This window comes from Polypterus senegalus, chromosome 18, assembly GCF_016835505.1.
Source record: "Polypterus senegalus isolate Bchr_013 chromosome 18, ASM1683550v1, whole genome shotgun sequence".
Lineage (NCBI taxonomy): Eukaryota > Metazoa > Chordata > Cladistia > Polypteriformes > Polypteridae > Polypterus > Polypterus senegalus.
Genome location: NC_053171.1, coordinates 33,611,963 through 33,628,458, shown reverse-complemented (window position 1 = coordinate 33,628,458; position 16,496 = coordinate 33,611,963). Strand labels below are relative to the sequence as shown.

Below are 16,496 nucleotides of genomic sequence, written 5' to 3'. Positions count from 1 at the left end.
TCCCCTTGTTTCTCTTTTCAAGCTTCTTAACATGCCTAACACGTTTAGCCTTTATCACTCTCTTAGAGATGCTTTGCTTCATTGAACATGTGCTGGTCAGAAGGTCAGTTAAGCATTTGCAGGCAAAGAATCTGTATTTGCTTAAGCACACATCCTTCAAAAAATCCATTTATTTCTATCAAAATCTAATCAATTCCAAACTAGCCTTTTAAGGACCCTGGGGCAGATGTGATGTAAATGGGAGAATCTTGGTTCTGTGTGATAAGCAAGTTCAAAGGCGCATTTTTTTTATTTTCAGTATATTGTATTCAAAAGAACTTAAAAATACAAATTTCATAAGCAGTAAATTCGGAAGTACATTCTCTATGCCAAGTTGTGGTTGTTTTTAAAAGAACACTAATGCCCAGGTTGTAATCTTTAAAACCGTTGTTGAACTAACACTAAAATGGGACAGCAGTGTGACTAAGCAGTTTGTTCTGTAGCCACACTTGGAACCTTGATTTAGAATTTAATGTCCTCATTTATCAGTATTTTCATTGTATCTACAGTACCAATCCCTCACCTCAAGGTACCACAGAATACTCCCTTCTTATGTCCAGTGAGTAATTGGCCTATGTCTTTGGGCCAGAATTCTGCAGTGACCTCTTATGGCTTCTGGTGACCCTAAAGGTTCAGATTTAATTGTCAGTCTCTTGGCTGCTTATTTAAAAGAGCATCATGATACCTTTCCTTCTGCTCCAGGATTTGGTGTTGCCATCTAACTGGTTGGACTGAAACAAATAATTACCTGCTGTAATGACTGCCCAAGTGGTAGCAGTTTTAAGTAGAATGGGATCAGGAGATGTAACCTGATAGTAATAGCAAGCCAAGGTCAGAGCCAGGCAGAACATGAAACAAAATAGTAAGTTGAGAGTTGAAGTGAAAAAAATCAAATACCAGAATATTACACATAGCCTAAGCCAAAACGCAAGGCATAAATCAAAATCAAATAACGGAAAACAATATGTAGCCAGAGAGATCTTTAAAACAATCACACTAGAGTTTCAAGTACTGAATTAGTCACAAACTCACATAGTAAAGGGGTTTATAAAGCTAACATTTATACCATCAGGGTAATTACATATGCAATGTGTCACACACTCCCAGACATCTTCCCTAACAATGCTTGGCAGCCCTGTATTTAAACAGCAAGCAATTATGGCACCTTGGGAAGACGTATTTCAAAATTAACATCTTCAAAAATGTCCTAAATTAAAAAACAGACCAGACCTTTAAAATCCTTGACCACTACAACCCCCAAATGATATACCCATTATTTTTATAGGGCAGGAAAAAGGTTGTAAAAATTATAAACAAAATTAAAAATAAAAACAAGTCCAAATTATGACACTTTTTTGTCCTCTTGAACTTACTCCTTAAAGGGACAGCATGTTCTCACTTCTAACTTGGTGCCATATGTTTTTCTGTACCGGCCAGAATGTATTTGATCCTTCTGTCATCTGTCATTTCTTCCTCCTATTCTGACAAGGGTTAGGCATTCTTGGCACCAGCTGGATCATCTGTACAGTAGCATGTTGGAGGAACATTTTACATTTCTTAATATGTTTCATTTCTTTATGTTCTGTACCAGTGTCCTTAGCTATTGTTCTTCAAGGATTCACAGGGTACAACACTCTCTTTGTACTGCAGTTTTATGACAAAGTGTATTACCACTGCCAGTCACCGTCACCTGCTGTCCTTTCCTGCCTAGCAACACATTACAACTGTCATGATCTGAATTTTGTTTTATATTTTTCAGCCTTTTCTTTAGCCTCTAAATATAATGGAAATATTATACTGAGGGTTTTAGAAGTCAGATAATTAAATGGCCAGATTAATTTTGAACATTTTTGAAGATACTGTATTACTTTTGAAATATGTCTTCCCTCTGCATCATTTTGTTTTTATTATGAGTGCTGCCATTGTTTCCTGTTTGCAATTTAGGGTTCTAGGCTGTTGGTTGACATTCCTGTGTGATTTTGGGCTATACAAAAATAAACTGTATTGTATTGTATGATGATCGGGAGAATGTGGAATTTGATGTCCGTACCGTGAAATTATCGAGGTCATCATAATCTGATTTGTAACTGTCCATGTTTGTGGATAAATCAAAACAAAAAACAAAAAAAAGTTATTATTTTTAAGCAATCTCTGGTTACAAATTCTTTGATTTACACCTTGCGTTTGGGCTTAGGCAGTGTTAAATATTCTGGTTATTAACTCTCTTGTGACATTTCTCAGCCTCTGATTTTGTCTCACATCCTGACCTTTGTTTATATAATTTCCATTACAACCAAGTATGAGCCATCTTCTGATTACATCTTACTTTAAACTGCTTTGGACCTGTGCATCCAGTACAAAACTCGGACTGATAACTGTGGAATCACAAAATGGATTAATAACAAGCCTAAATTAGTGCTTTACAATCCAAACATGTAAAACAGAGACAGCAAATAAATTAACTCACTTCAGACATTCACTCACCTTATCAGCTAGAAGGTTCCTAAGCACAATAGTCCCAAAATATCATAAAAATGTCCACAAAAGTAGGGGCTGTCAAACCCCTACTAGGGGAGAAGGGCAAGATTAGAAACTTAATAAATAAAAAAATATATTTTTAAAAAGGATTTGTTTAAAAAGGAAGCACTGAAAAGCACAAAAGGAGTTGCAAGAAAGGGCTAAAACAATCCAGAGGCAAACAAATCCCAATAAACTATACACAAGGTGATCTCAAAAACAGAACAAACGGTCAAAAAAATTTCAAAATACCACAAAAGCACATGAAAAACACTAGAGAAGCTCAGCACACAACTAGTTCATCTAATGAATTACAAGAAATTTACAGAGCTGATGGCAATCCCTTACTGTGATGTACAGGTGACCTCTTCTCTTGGGGAACAACCCACAAGACACACAAAATATAACAGTGAATGCATAGAAACAACAATCATAATATAAACAAAAGAATCAAAAATGAATCGAACTGTGGAAGGGACCCTAATCTATCCCCTTAATTCTTTTTTCTATTCTGTTATGGAATGTAAAACATGTGGCATCAGACAGACTATCTTCTTTTCCTGTTGTGAGGTTCAAAACATGCATCTTCCTTATTCTTGTCGCTACATTCTATGCATTCCAAGTGAGCATTCATTGATTCATTGGTTGTTAGCTCTCTTGCATGCACAGCCTACCCCTCTGGCTAATGAGAAAATCAAACCTGTTTGATTTTATCCTAGCTAGTCGCAGACTAGTTGGTCTCAGTTGATAGGTATGTCATATTAGGCGATTGTCTTCAAGGGAGTGCCCTGCTGACTGCCTCTGACTAGCTAAGATTATGTAAATGAAGTCTATCACTGGAAAAAACAGTGGAAAACGTGAAACGGTGATTGTTTGTGAAGTTGCTAGACTTTGTGTAATCAAAATACTGAATGTCTTTTAGAGTGTTAATCACGGACTTCATTCAACTACAGACACATCAATCGTTCTATTGTTGCGTGTGTTTTTACTTTAGAGCCTCTTCAACACCTTCTAATATAGCGAAAAATGTCATAAAAGTCAACTTTCTATTTCTGGAATCTATTTCACATTATTTTTTGGAATTTTAAAAGTTCAAGGTCTTCCCCATTGTCATATGACACAGGACACATTTGTTATTTATTACACTAAGTACACTGAGCAATTGGATTGATCACCCATTGAACAATGTTTAGTGGTCTGTTTGTAACTTTGGTTATATTTTTTTGTATTTTTGACACATGTAAAGTTGTGCATTGAAAAATAAAATAGAAATAATATTGAAATTAAGTCTGTCTTTGTAGAATAGCACCCAATGCAGGAACAAACACAGTTAGCGAGCACACTCATGTACACATCTGCGCTCACTCATACAGGACTAGTTCAGAGTCACTAATTCACTTAACATGCCGTTAGAATGTTTGTGGAGGTGGGAGTATCAATAGAAAACTGACTCAAAGGGGAAAGTGGAAACTTCACATAGATATTTATAAAGGTGGACATTGAACTCCCAGTCTTTAGAGCCTAGAGACAGCAGCATAAACCACTGTGTTAATGTGACCAATCCATTCTGGCATATTTTTAGAAAAAAAATGTTAAACTTTACAAGTTCGAAGTAATACATCAAGGAGAGAAACAAAGCCCTTAGCCATTGTAAAAGATTACACAATTTTAATAAACTTTAAACATGAAAATGACTTTCATATTATTGTAAAAGAGGGAAAGATGTGGTCCGTTAAAAGCACAATGCAATAAATCTGTACATTGGGTTTGTACATTATTTTTCTAATTTACTATATAGTATTCAAGAGATGTCTCATAATAATAATGTAATAATACATTTTATTTTGTGATGATGTCACTGATACAAAAGCACCACTACCAAGTGAATAAATATCAACTGAGCTTTCATTTTGTTCTTATGGGCACTTGCATGTATTTTACTTATTAGCCAACTATACTGCTCAACTTAAGTATTTTATCCATTTTAGAAAAGGCCCTTATAAAAAGATAATCAACTGAAAAAATATGGGTGAGCAACATATTAAATAATGTAAACGCTACTGTTAGGTAAAGTGGCATTGTTGTACAGTGGGTAGCTAGCCTAGAGTTTTGGGTTCAAGTTTCATGTCTGATCGTTGTCCATGTTGGGGTTTTCAGTGTTGTTACTGTGCCTGTGTGTTAATTGCCAATTCAAAATTGGGCCAGCAAGTGACTATATGCATGCACTATATTGAACTGGTGTGTACATTTTTGATGATATTCTAAAAGATATTTTGCTCCACTTGTTTATGAAACAATATTTTTTATAATAAGATATTTTTTCTTTCAATAAAAATACATCTATAGAGGATCTCTAGAAACTGCTTGATTTTGTGGAGTGAACATTTTTCTTTTCTACTGTGATGTATGTGCTCTGAATGGTTTTCTGTCTAGCTTGGTTGAATGAAACTCAAAAAAGTGTGTGCTATTGTGTGAAAAACATAAATGAATGTTGCTTTATGCAAAAGCAAAAACATTGCTAAAAAGGACTTCAAAGTGAACAAACTTGTATCAGACTGGAATAAAAAATACACAGAGATATAAAATGTAGATTGCCATATTCATTGCTGAATTCTAAATATATTCAAATTTGAGTTGAATATTACGACTGGTTGATTTTGGATTTGGCTATGCAACACTGTGTGAATTTTTGGAACACAATGTAGCATCTTCACATCACTTTAATGAATAGCCTGATTTTATTTCTGAATAACTTTAGTTGTTATTAGTTAAACTAACGACATCTGTCTTTTAAGAAAGAATTTCCTTTTTCTTTATACATATAGACTGATGTATAGAACAAGCTTTATTCTTCTTTAGTCTGACACCTTGCTAACTGGAAGACTGGGTTTCACCATGATGGATATGATCACCCTACACCAACTGACAGATGAAAAGGAAAACTATACTTTATGCTCAGGTAAATACAGTAACAAAAACAGCAAATATTTACAGTTCATGCTTTGTCACTTGAAGGAAGCATGTGAGCAGGATAGTTCTAATGAAGCATTGAACAAAATGCTGCTTTGGTACTCTAATCAGATATCATTACAGTAAATCAAGATAGTGTGTTTAGTTGTTAGTTTTGTGAAATACAAATGCAAACAGTGTCCAATTCATATAAAAAAGATTGCTATGACTTTAGAGAAGCATTGCTAGATGCAACAAATGCTTGAAAAACTCTACATGAGTTTTTCAAAGAAGTCAAGTCAAGTCAAATTTATTTATAAAGCACTTTACCTACAACAGCCGCAGACCAAAGTGCTGAACATAGACTAAAAAAAGGTAATACCTTTTTCTGATTGAGTAGCAGTCTGCTTCAAGGGACCGTTTAAAATTGGCCATTTTGAAGCTCATACTGGTAGGTGCCTGAATGTGCCCATCGGAGTTGATATGGAGTCAGTTCGTGGCCAAATCAGTACCTAAAGTTCATTGCAAAAGGAGACAAACACCAAAATCTGGGATAAGCAACTTTAGTATTCGGTAGGGGCTGGTAATTTAGATGTGAATATGTGAATATTTGTCAAGCTTTGTATCCCCAAAACCCTATCTACCAACCTCAAAGTATTACGTAATTCACTTAAACACACATAATTTATTACTTTTTTCTTTAATAAGTAATGTTTCTGATATATAAGTATGTTACAGTGATGTGTGCTTTAAATGGCTTTGGCAACATTTGTCCTCCTTTAATATATAGTAAATTTAGCTTGCCTGTACTGTAAAAAGGATGTGACTTAATGTCGGATGCTGTAAGAGAATGAATTTTAAGACAAGGTCCTTTTCATGTGTAAAAATTAAAGCATATAAAACTCAAATTCAGACAAATTATGTAAACTTCTTGGAGTTTTCTAATTACAGAAGGAGAAGTAGGTACCAGAATAGGTTTTTAAAGCAATAGCATGATTTATTGGAATAATTTATTGTAATCAATGTTTTAATAATATGATAAAAAATGCTAGCTAATACACCCTGCTATTGGTTTGCCAAAGACATCTAAGTGCAGTCCTGAATTCTTTAAGCCATTCTAGCCTTTCATCCAGAATCAAGTCACCTGGGGCCTCATGCATAACGCTGTGCATAGAATTTACATTAAAACATGGCATACGGGCAAAAGCGGAAATGTGCGTACACACAAAAAAATCCAGATGTATACAGATCTTCTCTGCGCCTGACGGAGGAGATGTGAGCAGAGGGGCTGTTTGCACAGAGGCTGTTTGCTTAGAAGATACTGACGCTCCTCTAAAAAATTCTGCAGCAAACTTAAAAGCACACGTATTGATTTTTTGATTGTTTGCTTTTCTTTGCGAGCGCTCTCTCTCTCTGAAATTCTCTGCTTCTAAAGAGAAGAAGATATATTTGCATTCTTTTAATTGTGAGAAAGAACTGTCATCTCTGTCTTGTCATGGAGCACAGTTTAAACTTTTGACTAAAGGGTGTTATTTCATGTCTAGAGGGCTCTAATAATGTTAACAGTGTGGGAGAGTTTATAAGGGCTTAAAATATATAAAGATAACTATAAAAACATATGGTTTGTACTTCGCAGATTTTCATCTATCGAGGAGGGATTACTGTACAGTGTAAAAAAAGGTTGAAATTTCCACTTTAATCACGTACTGTATTTTGTCAATAAAGTAGAATGTCATAAACTTCATTTTAAAATCATTTAATAGTTTCTCAAATCCCATCATAACTAAAGTAGCATGTTAAATGCTTCGTATTCTGTGTATTCTTACATATGTGAATCAGTATATGCTTCTTAAATGGGCTTTCTCTTACGCCGACAGGACATAGAATACATTACATCATGATGTTACAGCTCTCTGAACAATTTAAATACTGAGATGTATACTTGATATAATTTTCATGATGATAGAAATTAAAGCATTTTGTAGCGTGTGGCCGGGGCTCTTGCCCAGCTGGGATGTCTCCACGCTGGGAGGACCGGGGGAGCAACCGTGGCCAGAGTGTTACCTCCCCCGGGACGCTAGATGGCAACCCCCTGGGTTGCAGCGGTGCCTCAGACTCCCGCAGGGCTTCATGGGAGTTGGGGTGTGATGCAGCCCTGTTGGGATCCACAGGCGCTGCCAGGGGGTTCTGCAGCAGGAGCTGTTGAGCCCTTATGGGCATTTCTTCCACCACACCTGGAAGTGCTGCCGGAAACAAGTAATCAAGCACCTGGAGCACTTCCAGGTGTGTTATAAAAGGAGCCAGCAGGCAGCTCGGGCAGCTAGAGTCAGGAGGAGAAGGAGCGATGAAGCTTGACCTGAGGAGTGAAGGAGGAGAAGGAAAGAGTGAAAAAAGAGGCTTGTGGTATTGTGCTGTGCTTGTGCATGAACTGTGTTATACTTGCGGAGAACGGGGAAGACGTTTCCCATAAGGGAAAATGAAAAAATAAACCTTGTGTGCCTTGAACTTGTGTCCCGTGCTTGTCTGTGTCGGGTTCAGCTGGCGGTGCCAGCCTGGTTGGCCACAATGTATAAAACATTGAAGCACGTTAGCGCAGAGGTAGCAACGAGCTGGCGCCCCTCAATAAAATAATTGATTGCAGCAGTGCTGTCTCTTTCAAATGTACTAACCCCCAGTTCCTGTCCTTCTTTTCCTTTCCCCAAATAACCAATCTCCAAACAGTCCCTGAACTGGGCGCCAGCTCATCACTGACGCTGCACCACTGAGTACTTGCATATTCAATCATTAACAATATATATTATTTATATTAAGTTTAAAATGTATCTGTTGTCACAAGAACGCCAAAATGACATTGTGAAGGTTTGGGACAGCTACCCATATAATGTTTCCTGGCTGCAAAAATGATTAGCATGAACAGACATGTTCACACAACTGAGTCCAAAACAGAACTGATATACTGTGTGACAGATAGGGGGTGCTATCGCACCCTTGAACCCTCGGATCAGACGCCAGACACCAGATAAAAGTCCAAGAATCGACTTTATTATTATAATAATGTGTACCAAGCACCCTACACTCCACAATACTCATATATGCCACCCTTCCTCCCGACTCAGCTCAGCTCCTGGGATTTCCCACAGTCCTTTTATACTTACTGACCCGGAAGTGTTTCTGTCCCTCAGTCCATGTGATTCTTAAAACTTCCAGGTCAGGTGAAAACTCCTTTTCTTCATCCCGGAAGTACGTCATTTCTTCTGTCCCTGTGATTAGGACATACTTCCGGGTTATAGTGCACATAGCAATCCCTGGGTCTCCCTGCAGCGTCCCCTTGCGGTCCCCATGGTATCCAGCAGGGCTGTGCAGTAAAACTCCAATGTCCATGTGGCCCTGCTGGAATTCAGGGCACCTCCATGTTGCAGGGAGGGCTCCATCTGGTGGCCTGGGGGTATTAGCCGGGATGAACGGCCGGCCATATCCCACAACTGGAAGCAAGATGGCGGCTTTAAAGGCCAGTAAAGGAAGTGATGTCATCAGGTCTGGAACCAGAAGTGATGTCGTTGGCTGCCCCAGAAACAGGCAGGATTTCCCGAGAATCGTCTGCAAGGTATTGAGAGAGAGAATTAGTACACTTCGCCACCCCCTGGCCCGGCGTGGAATTATATCTATTCAAGCCCTTTAGTTGTCTCCTAACCATGCGTGTGTGACACTGTATAATAAAATATATGTACTTTAATGCATTTCATCTTTAAAATGATATCAAGAGCTCCACGAAGGTAGCGCCTGGAAATCTAAATTGACTTAGAAGCCAGTCATCATCATCTGTAAATACACGCTCTCAACTGAATTCAATTCCTTTATTGTTATTGTATGGTACAATGAGATTCAATATGCAAATCCTCCATAAACGTATTTTCCTATAAAATGGTAAAATAACAACAACAACAATAATAATAATAATAATAGGATAAAAAACAGTGAAAAATATACAATATGAAAGCGTAAGTGGTTGAGGTTGTGCAATATTACAACTATAATGCAAGTTTACAGTGAGGCAATTGTACTTATAAGTACAAACAGTTCTACCGAGAGCACTTGATTAACTGATTGAGTGCATTTATAGCGCATCGGATGAAACTGTTTCTGAACTGCGAGATCCATACAGGAAAGGCCCTGAAGTGTTTGCCGAGTGGGAGAGGTTGAAATAGACTGTGCGCATGGCTGAGGCAGCGTGTGCTAGAAACCCTTTCCCGATATTTTTCCCTGCTCTTGACACAATCTGTGGTAGAGATTTCCTATCAGCTGCTTCAGAGCTGTGGTTCCACACTCAGATACAGTGGGTTAAATACTTTGAGTGGTGCACTGACAGTGACAACACTAAAGCAGCTGTAGTATTTGGAATAGTTTGGCCATTCTGTGCACCATTATATGGTTACGGGTTGATTACAATCAGATGCCTTAAACTAATAAACGATACGCGGTTAATTTCAGTATATTTAATAAAGCCAAGTCAGGATTGTGAATCTAAAAAATAAAAGGAAACCACACAGGAACAGTAGCACTGCTTTGACACTGGGTGCCGCCAGTTTGCAAAACCAAGTGGAGAACTTGCGTACGCAAGGGATTAACCTGACGTGAAAATGTGTGTGGCTTTACACCAAGTTTTGTTTTTACATTGCAATGTGAGCATGGAAACGGGCGTACGCAACATTTTTGTGCATACGCACTGTTTATACATTGAGGCCCCTGGAGAAAGCTGAGGAGTCAAGAACTCAACAACATGCAAGAAATCATTTTCCTGTTTTCACTGTTGGATCAGAAATTTTGATAATGAGCTGTAATAGCTGTTTATTACCAGAGGTTAACAACATTAAAAGCTAAGTGCTGTTTTTCAAAAATGTTCAAGTTTACCCTCTGATGTTTTGAGGGGTATGTATTTATTATGTAACTAATATGTCTTTCCACTGAACAGAAAGATTATTCGTGTCATTTTAGTGTTTTACTGTTCACTGTTTACAACATCCATAACGTGACTGAAGTTAAGGATTTTTGCACAAGGAGAGTCCTTGTGTAGGCTACAGTGTGTGATAGATGGTCAATGCCAGTTTGTTTTAGTACAACAAAAAATCCTGATGACTATCCTTCAATTATTTTTCTCCCTTTCAGTTATAGTTGCTGAAAGTTTATCATGTCTACCAAATTCTACAGCAGCAGACGCAGGAACTTAATTTCCCTTAAATAGAACTGATTTTGAAGTTCTTTGTAGATCAGTAACTGGCTTTTGTCCAACATTTGAAAAATGCCAGTTATTCATAACGTCTTTCAGCTTATTTGTGACACTATTGTGAATCTTATTATTTTTTGTTTTTAATCAGTTTCATGTGCTATTCTGAGTTTATTATTGTGTTTTTTGTGGTTGTTTATTTTTATTTTTCTGAAGCAATCCTCATGCCATTGCCATTTTGATGAGGTAATTTATCATTTCAAAGTCCATCTTTGTTGTGGCTTGAGCAATTGTTTTTGCTCAAGTGACCTGTGCCTGACCCGCATATATAAAGCATATATAAAGATACATAGCGTCTGGTTATTCTAGTTTTAGAATTTCCAAAGCAAATCTTTGCTGTGCGTGCTTGACTTTTCTTTAGTTACAGATTTATTCTTGATCATTTTGATTGCTGCTCAGATTTTCTTTTTTTCTTTGCCCAAAAAAACTACTTAGGTTACTGGTCTTGTTAGCTTTACATTTTTTGACCTCTGCTTGTCCTTGACTTTGATCTTTTCCCTCCCCTTGTTTAGCCCTTTTAATTTCCTGGTCACATTATCTATATTCTTTATCTACTCCTTATATATAAAATCCTAAGCCTAGAAGTGCAACACGATTTTACTTGATGTTTTTATGTCACGTTTTTTGTCACACTTTAAATCTGGCTTATTTTAAAACCTACATATATATGTTTGGTATCATTCTTTTCAGAATTTATTGAACTTTAATGTGATGTTGTTAAATTTTCAGATTATTATTTCGTTTTTTAAATTATAAACTAAAAAATATCAAGAATTCACGTCCTGATAGACGAGACTTTGTACCAAAAGATTTAACCATTCCCGGGGCCGGAAATAAAAGACAAAGAGTAGGACAGCTGCTGTACAGGCTTTTAAATGTTTGAACCGCTGCGCGAGATGCAGATCATGCAGCACGGCAGCAGCAGCACAGCAGCAGCAGCAAGCCAGCAGCTGATCAAGCAAAGAGGAGGTTTAAAAAAATTGTATTTGTTTCCTATTGTATCACCGTTTAAGAGGGGGTTTCGGAGGAACGACCGTGTCTCCTTGGGGTGCATTCAGCCCCCCTCTTCACAACATAAGTGGCAGAGACACAAAAGTGGCTGGCACATAAAGGGGTTCGCGAGCGAAGCGAGCAGGGGGGCTGGCGCTGCCGGGTTTGTTTCCTGCCTTGTGACCTGTGTTGGCTGGGATTGGCTCCAGCAGACCCTGTGACCCTGTAGTTAGGATATAGCGGGTTGGATAATGGATGGATGGATGTATGTAAATATATATATATATATATATATATATATTGTCAGGGATGCCAGGGGCAACGACCCGGCCAGGACGCCTTGAGGGACCAGAAGAGGGTCTATGCCCACCCTGGATCACGTGGGGGCCGCCATCCTGGTTGCTTTGGGGGCCACGGGTAGGGGGCTTGGAAGCCCAACCCTGTAGGGACCTGTGGTCATCGCCGGGGGCGCCCCAATGCCTTGGGGACCCTGGACCTCAGCACTTCCGCCACACCAGGAAGTGCTGGGGGGAAGAGGAGAAAGGACACCCGGAGAGCTTCTGGGAGAACAGCCGGCACTTCCGCCACACTGGGGTGTGTCCATGGAGGAGTGCCGGGAAACACCTGGAGCCCATCCGAGGTGAAATAAAAGGGGCCGTCTCCCTTCATTCGAGGCTGGAGTCGGGTGGAAGCAGGACAAAGCAAGAGAGGAGAGTCGAGGCAGCCCGAAGAGAAGGCATTGTGTGGCCAGGACTGTGTGGGGGTGTAAATAAACGTGTGGTGGTGATTAACAACATGTCCGCCTGTCTGTGTCCGGGCTGCGTCCACATCTGGCGTAGCCGGCATGATGCTCTGTCTGGTTCAAGACGGGGACTTGATATAAAATATCTTGATGTGGACGGCCCGGCACAGCAGGGGACTCCACCCACGTGCCGCGGGAGCTGCGTGCACACAGCCCCGCGGGGTAAAAGTACCCCACGGACCGCCAGGGGTCCGCAGGAGAGCCGTTTTCCCCTGTCGCGGGCTGGCGGCGTGCATGGCACAAGTGCAGCAGTCTCCGATAAGTGCGCCGTTGCTGGAAGCGCCCGGGACGGCATTGCGTCCAGAGAGGCCACGCCGAGGACGTTTCCTCGGTTAGACGGGACCTGGGAGGTGAGTTCCCTGCCTATCGGCAGCCGGCCCTTGGGGGCCGGGCGTGTTTTCTGTTTTTCAGACAGGGGCTTCCTGGATCCGCGTCAGTGGCGGGCACATGCCGGTCTGCGGGGCTGCGGAGAAGGAGACACTGCAGCTCGAGAGGCGCTGGCAACAGCAAGGCTGCCGGCAAGCATGTCGCCCCCGCAGGAGGGGAGACAAAATGGCTGTGGACTGGAAGTCCCTCCCCCTAACAGGCACATGGTTGGATGGTGTGTCTTGCGTGCCCACCGATGACTGGAGAGAGGCGGGACAAAGGAATGTCCATCACGTGCCGGGGGGAGACCCGATTGGGCCGGAGAAAGAGGCCCACAGGAAGTTGCCGGCGTCTGGGGCTGACGGACAGGTAGGCTCCGCGTCGGTTAACTTCCTGTCTTTGCTGGCTGCTCTGTTGGAGCTGGAGGTGTGCCTTCAGCCCGCGGAGCGGTGTGTGTCGCAGGTGCTGCGTGCTCTCCGGGCAGAGTTGCGGGTACTGGAGATGAAGGCGGTCGCGTCTATGAAGGAGCTTTTGACGGCGATCAGACCGCGCGACGCTGGATTCTTCAGCCGGAGGTGTACGGCGGGGAAGGTGAGTACAGCTGTCCCCGTACAGCATGACGGAGGGTCTGCTGAAAACGGCAGTGATTGTAATGATCAGCAACAAGTAGGCAGTCCTCCGACAGTGGATGCAGCGCAGGGGGCTGTGCGCTCGATGAGGGGAGAGACGGCAAGGGGGCTGGCAGGACTAGGGCTGTTGAGTGCCCCAGGTCCTAGCGCCCTCCACCCTGAGTTGGCAGCAGTCTCGCGCCGCTCTACAGGGAAGCAGACGGGAAGGAGGCTCTTTCTTTTCAATAAGGAGACTCAGACTGTCTGGGCGTCCCAGAGCGACAGGAGGAAGCCGAGGGTGAATGCCGGTTCCTCCGATAGGATGGGACGTGAAGCTGGGTGCACACATCTGGGTGCTGGCTGCCCTCTGCGGGGGCAGAGGGAATCCTTGAGGTCAGCGGAGAGGAAAGGAGTGCAGGCGGTTCCGTCTATTCCAACGACAGGAGGGACACGGAACCCGCGGAGGGGGTGCCGAACAGGCAAGTGCCAGGGTGCTGGATGGAGGGGGGAACGCTGCCAGTGCGTGGCACAGAAGGACGCCAGAGAAGGGTGTCCAGGCAGCGGTTCTGCCCCTTTCTTTCTGTCTGTTTCAGGGCTGGACCCCGGAGAAGCAGTAGGACCCATTTCGTTGGGAACCTGCCCTCAGGAGACAGGCCGTCTGCTGGAAGGACTCTCTGCTGGCGTGCGGGTGCCGCCACGGCTGGAGGAGACTACGAGGGAGTGAGTGGCTCCAACCAAAGGGGAGCGAAAACATCGGAGGAGGTGCTGAAGGAGTGGGCCCCGGGGTGCCGGTAAGAGGGGGGGAGCGCAGCCTGTGCAAGGCACCGGAGGGCACCAAGTGGTGGTGCTCACGTGGCATCTCCGCCCCTATCCCTGTTAGGAGAACAGGGCCGGACCAAGGCTGCCCAGAAGTAGGACCCGCTTCGGGGGTAAGCTGCCCTTGCGGGACGTGTCGCTCCTCCCGAGTGGTCTTTGCTGGCTGTGGGGCACTGTCAGGAATGCCACGTGTGGTGGTGATTAACAACATGTCCGCCTGTCTGTATATATGTATATATATATATGTATATGTGTATATATATATATGTGTAATATGTATAAAATCCAACGTCTTTCTGTCTGTGTTTCGTGAGAGAACTACTTAATGGATTTAGAATGGGTTTTTTTCTATAATTTGCTTGAACATTCCGGTTGATTATGCGCCTACTCTCATCCCACTAAGTATCGTAGTTCGCGTGCAGTACCAATTTATTTGCACAAATCCGAGAGAGGCCGAGGGTAGAGGGGCAAGACCCTCCTCACTCACGTCTACCTCTTGCCACGTATTGGAGCATACCTTGCCTCTACTTAGCTAGCGATACCTGTTTGTTCAACAGACATTATCATCTGCACAAGTAACGTTTGACTTTTTTGAGAGAAAGATCAGAGTTACTTGTGTTTTCGAGGGTAGCTGCCAGAAATATCCTGGCCACATGCATTTCTCTCCTCGTGTTCTAGGCGAGCAGTGCCCTAAACAAGCTGCCTTCCTTCATCCTTCCATCTCTCGGGTATCCTGGCTGGGTTGTGCTGGTTTCTGGCCATCTCTTACAACCCTTAATGTTCAAATAGAGAAGGACAGGTTTATTTATGTTTTTCTGGCTGCTACATTTTAAGTCACTTTGTATGGAAAAAGATAAAGTTGCCAATACCAGTCTTTGATGAATTCAACAGTGCATCAAATTAACATTTAGAGATATCTCAAAATAATTTCACATATCTTAAAATGTGTATCAGCGTTTTACATATCTGAAACTCAGTTCAGGATATCACTAAATAAGTTCCTTTACCTTTCCAATTTAAAGTACATTTTGAATTATTGGAAAAAAATTTTTAGTCTAAATACAGTAGAGACAGATTTAAGATTTAAACAACATGATTATTTTTTCCTAAACCACACCAACATTTTGCCTATTACATTCTGTGTTGTAATTTTGCAGAACCTGTGGCCTGCCGCCTACCAGAGTGTTGTTTCCTTGTACTTTGTACAGTTAATGATATATCTGCCTTTTTCTAAAAGCCTTACATGTTGATGCTTAGGGCTAATCAACACTCTCCACTTTCCCTGGTATGTTGACTACTTGCATGATAAAAAAATACAGAGAAAGTGGAAAGAGCATAGTGTGACTGAGCCAAACCATAATGAAGTTTGGAAGTTCCACAACCCATTTAGTGAATGTTATAGGGACGCTATATCACTCTTGCTGAACAAATGGTAATAACTGAGGACAGTGCTTTTGCTTAAGTAAACTCACTGACACTGATTCATATCACTCAGTCCATGAATACTTGTGGAGAACATGCAAACTCCATGCAGACCCTAGTGCTGTGAGGCAGGAGTAACAGATCTGTGTTACCACTTTGCTTATTCTTAAACATCTGTATTAAGCTTTCAGAACTTCAATATGATTAAGGTTAAGTTAATGCGTATGACGTCTGTTCAGTTCTTGTCACGTGACTGTATGCTATACAGTTGCTTAGTCTTTCTCTCGGTAGACCACAGAAGCACAAGTGTGAGTGATGATACCAGGTAGCAGCTGGCAATAACTTTGTTAAATAATTAAATAATCTTCAGTTTAGTAAAAGATTGTGAGCGATCATAAGTGTGACTTTTTTCAGTGCTTATTATCCAATTGTCTACAGAACAGAAAGAGCAGTTCACATCCTGGTTATTAGTATTGAATAGTGTCAATAACAGCTGAATGTATATTCTGGAGTTAACCGTGCCCCTGAGGGTAAAAAGCTGTCACAGAGGAAGACAAACAGCAAAGTGAAGTATACAGCCATTCTCCTTTTAAAAAGTGTACAATCTGAAGATGTGGATCAATACTTCATAACCCTTTTTGCTTGAAAAACGAACATAATCAGTAAGTTTTATTGCTTTTGCTTTCATATTGGGTACACTCAACTC

At 41.4% G+C, this 16,496-nt stretch overlaps 1 protein-coding gene across 5 annotated transcripts in view; it reads left to right on the top strand.

The window, feature by feature from the left end:
• LOC120519128 (transmembrane protein 151B) overlaps nt 1-16,496 on the top strand; it is a 59,877-nt gene that overhangs the window by 12,978 nt on the left and 30,403 nt on the right. Inside the window, exon 2 of one of the 5 annotated variants that reach the window (XM_039742251.1) lies at nt 5,382-5,515. The exons of the other annotated variants lie outside the window; for them this stretch is intronic. Within the exon in view, the coding sequence (XP_039598185.1) occupies nt 5,486-5,515 (30 nt within the window). The 5' untranslated portion in view covers nt 5,382-5,485. The remainder of the gene's footprint in view (nt 1-5,381; nt 5,516-16,496) is intronic. 5 annotated transcript variants of the gene reach the window in all.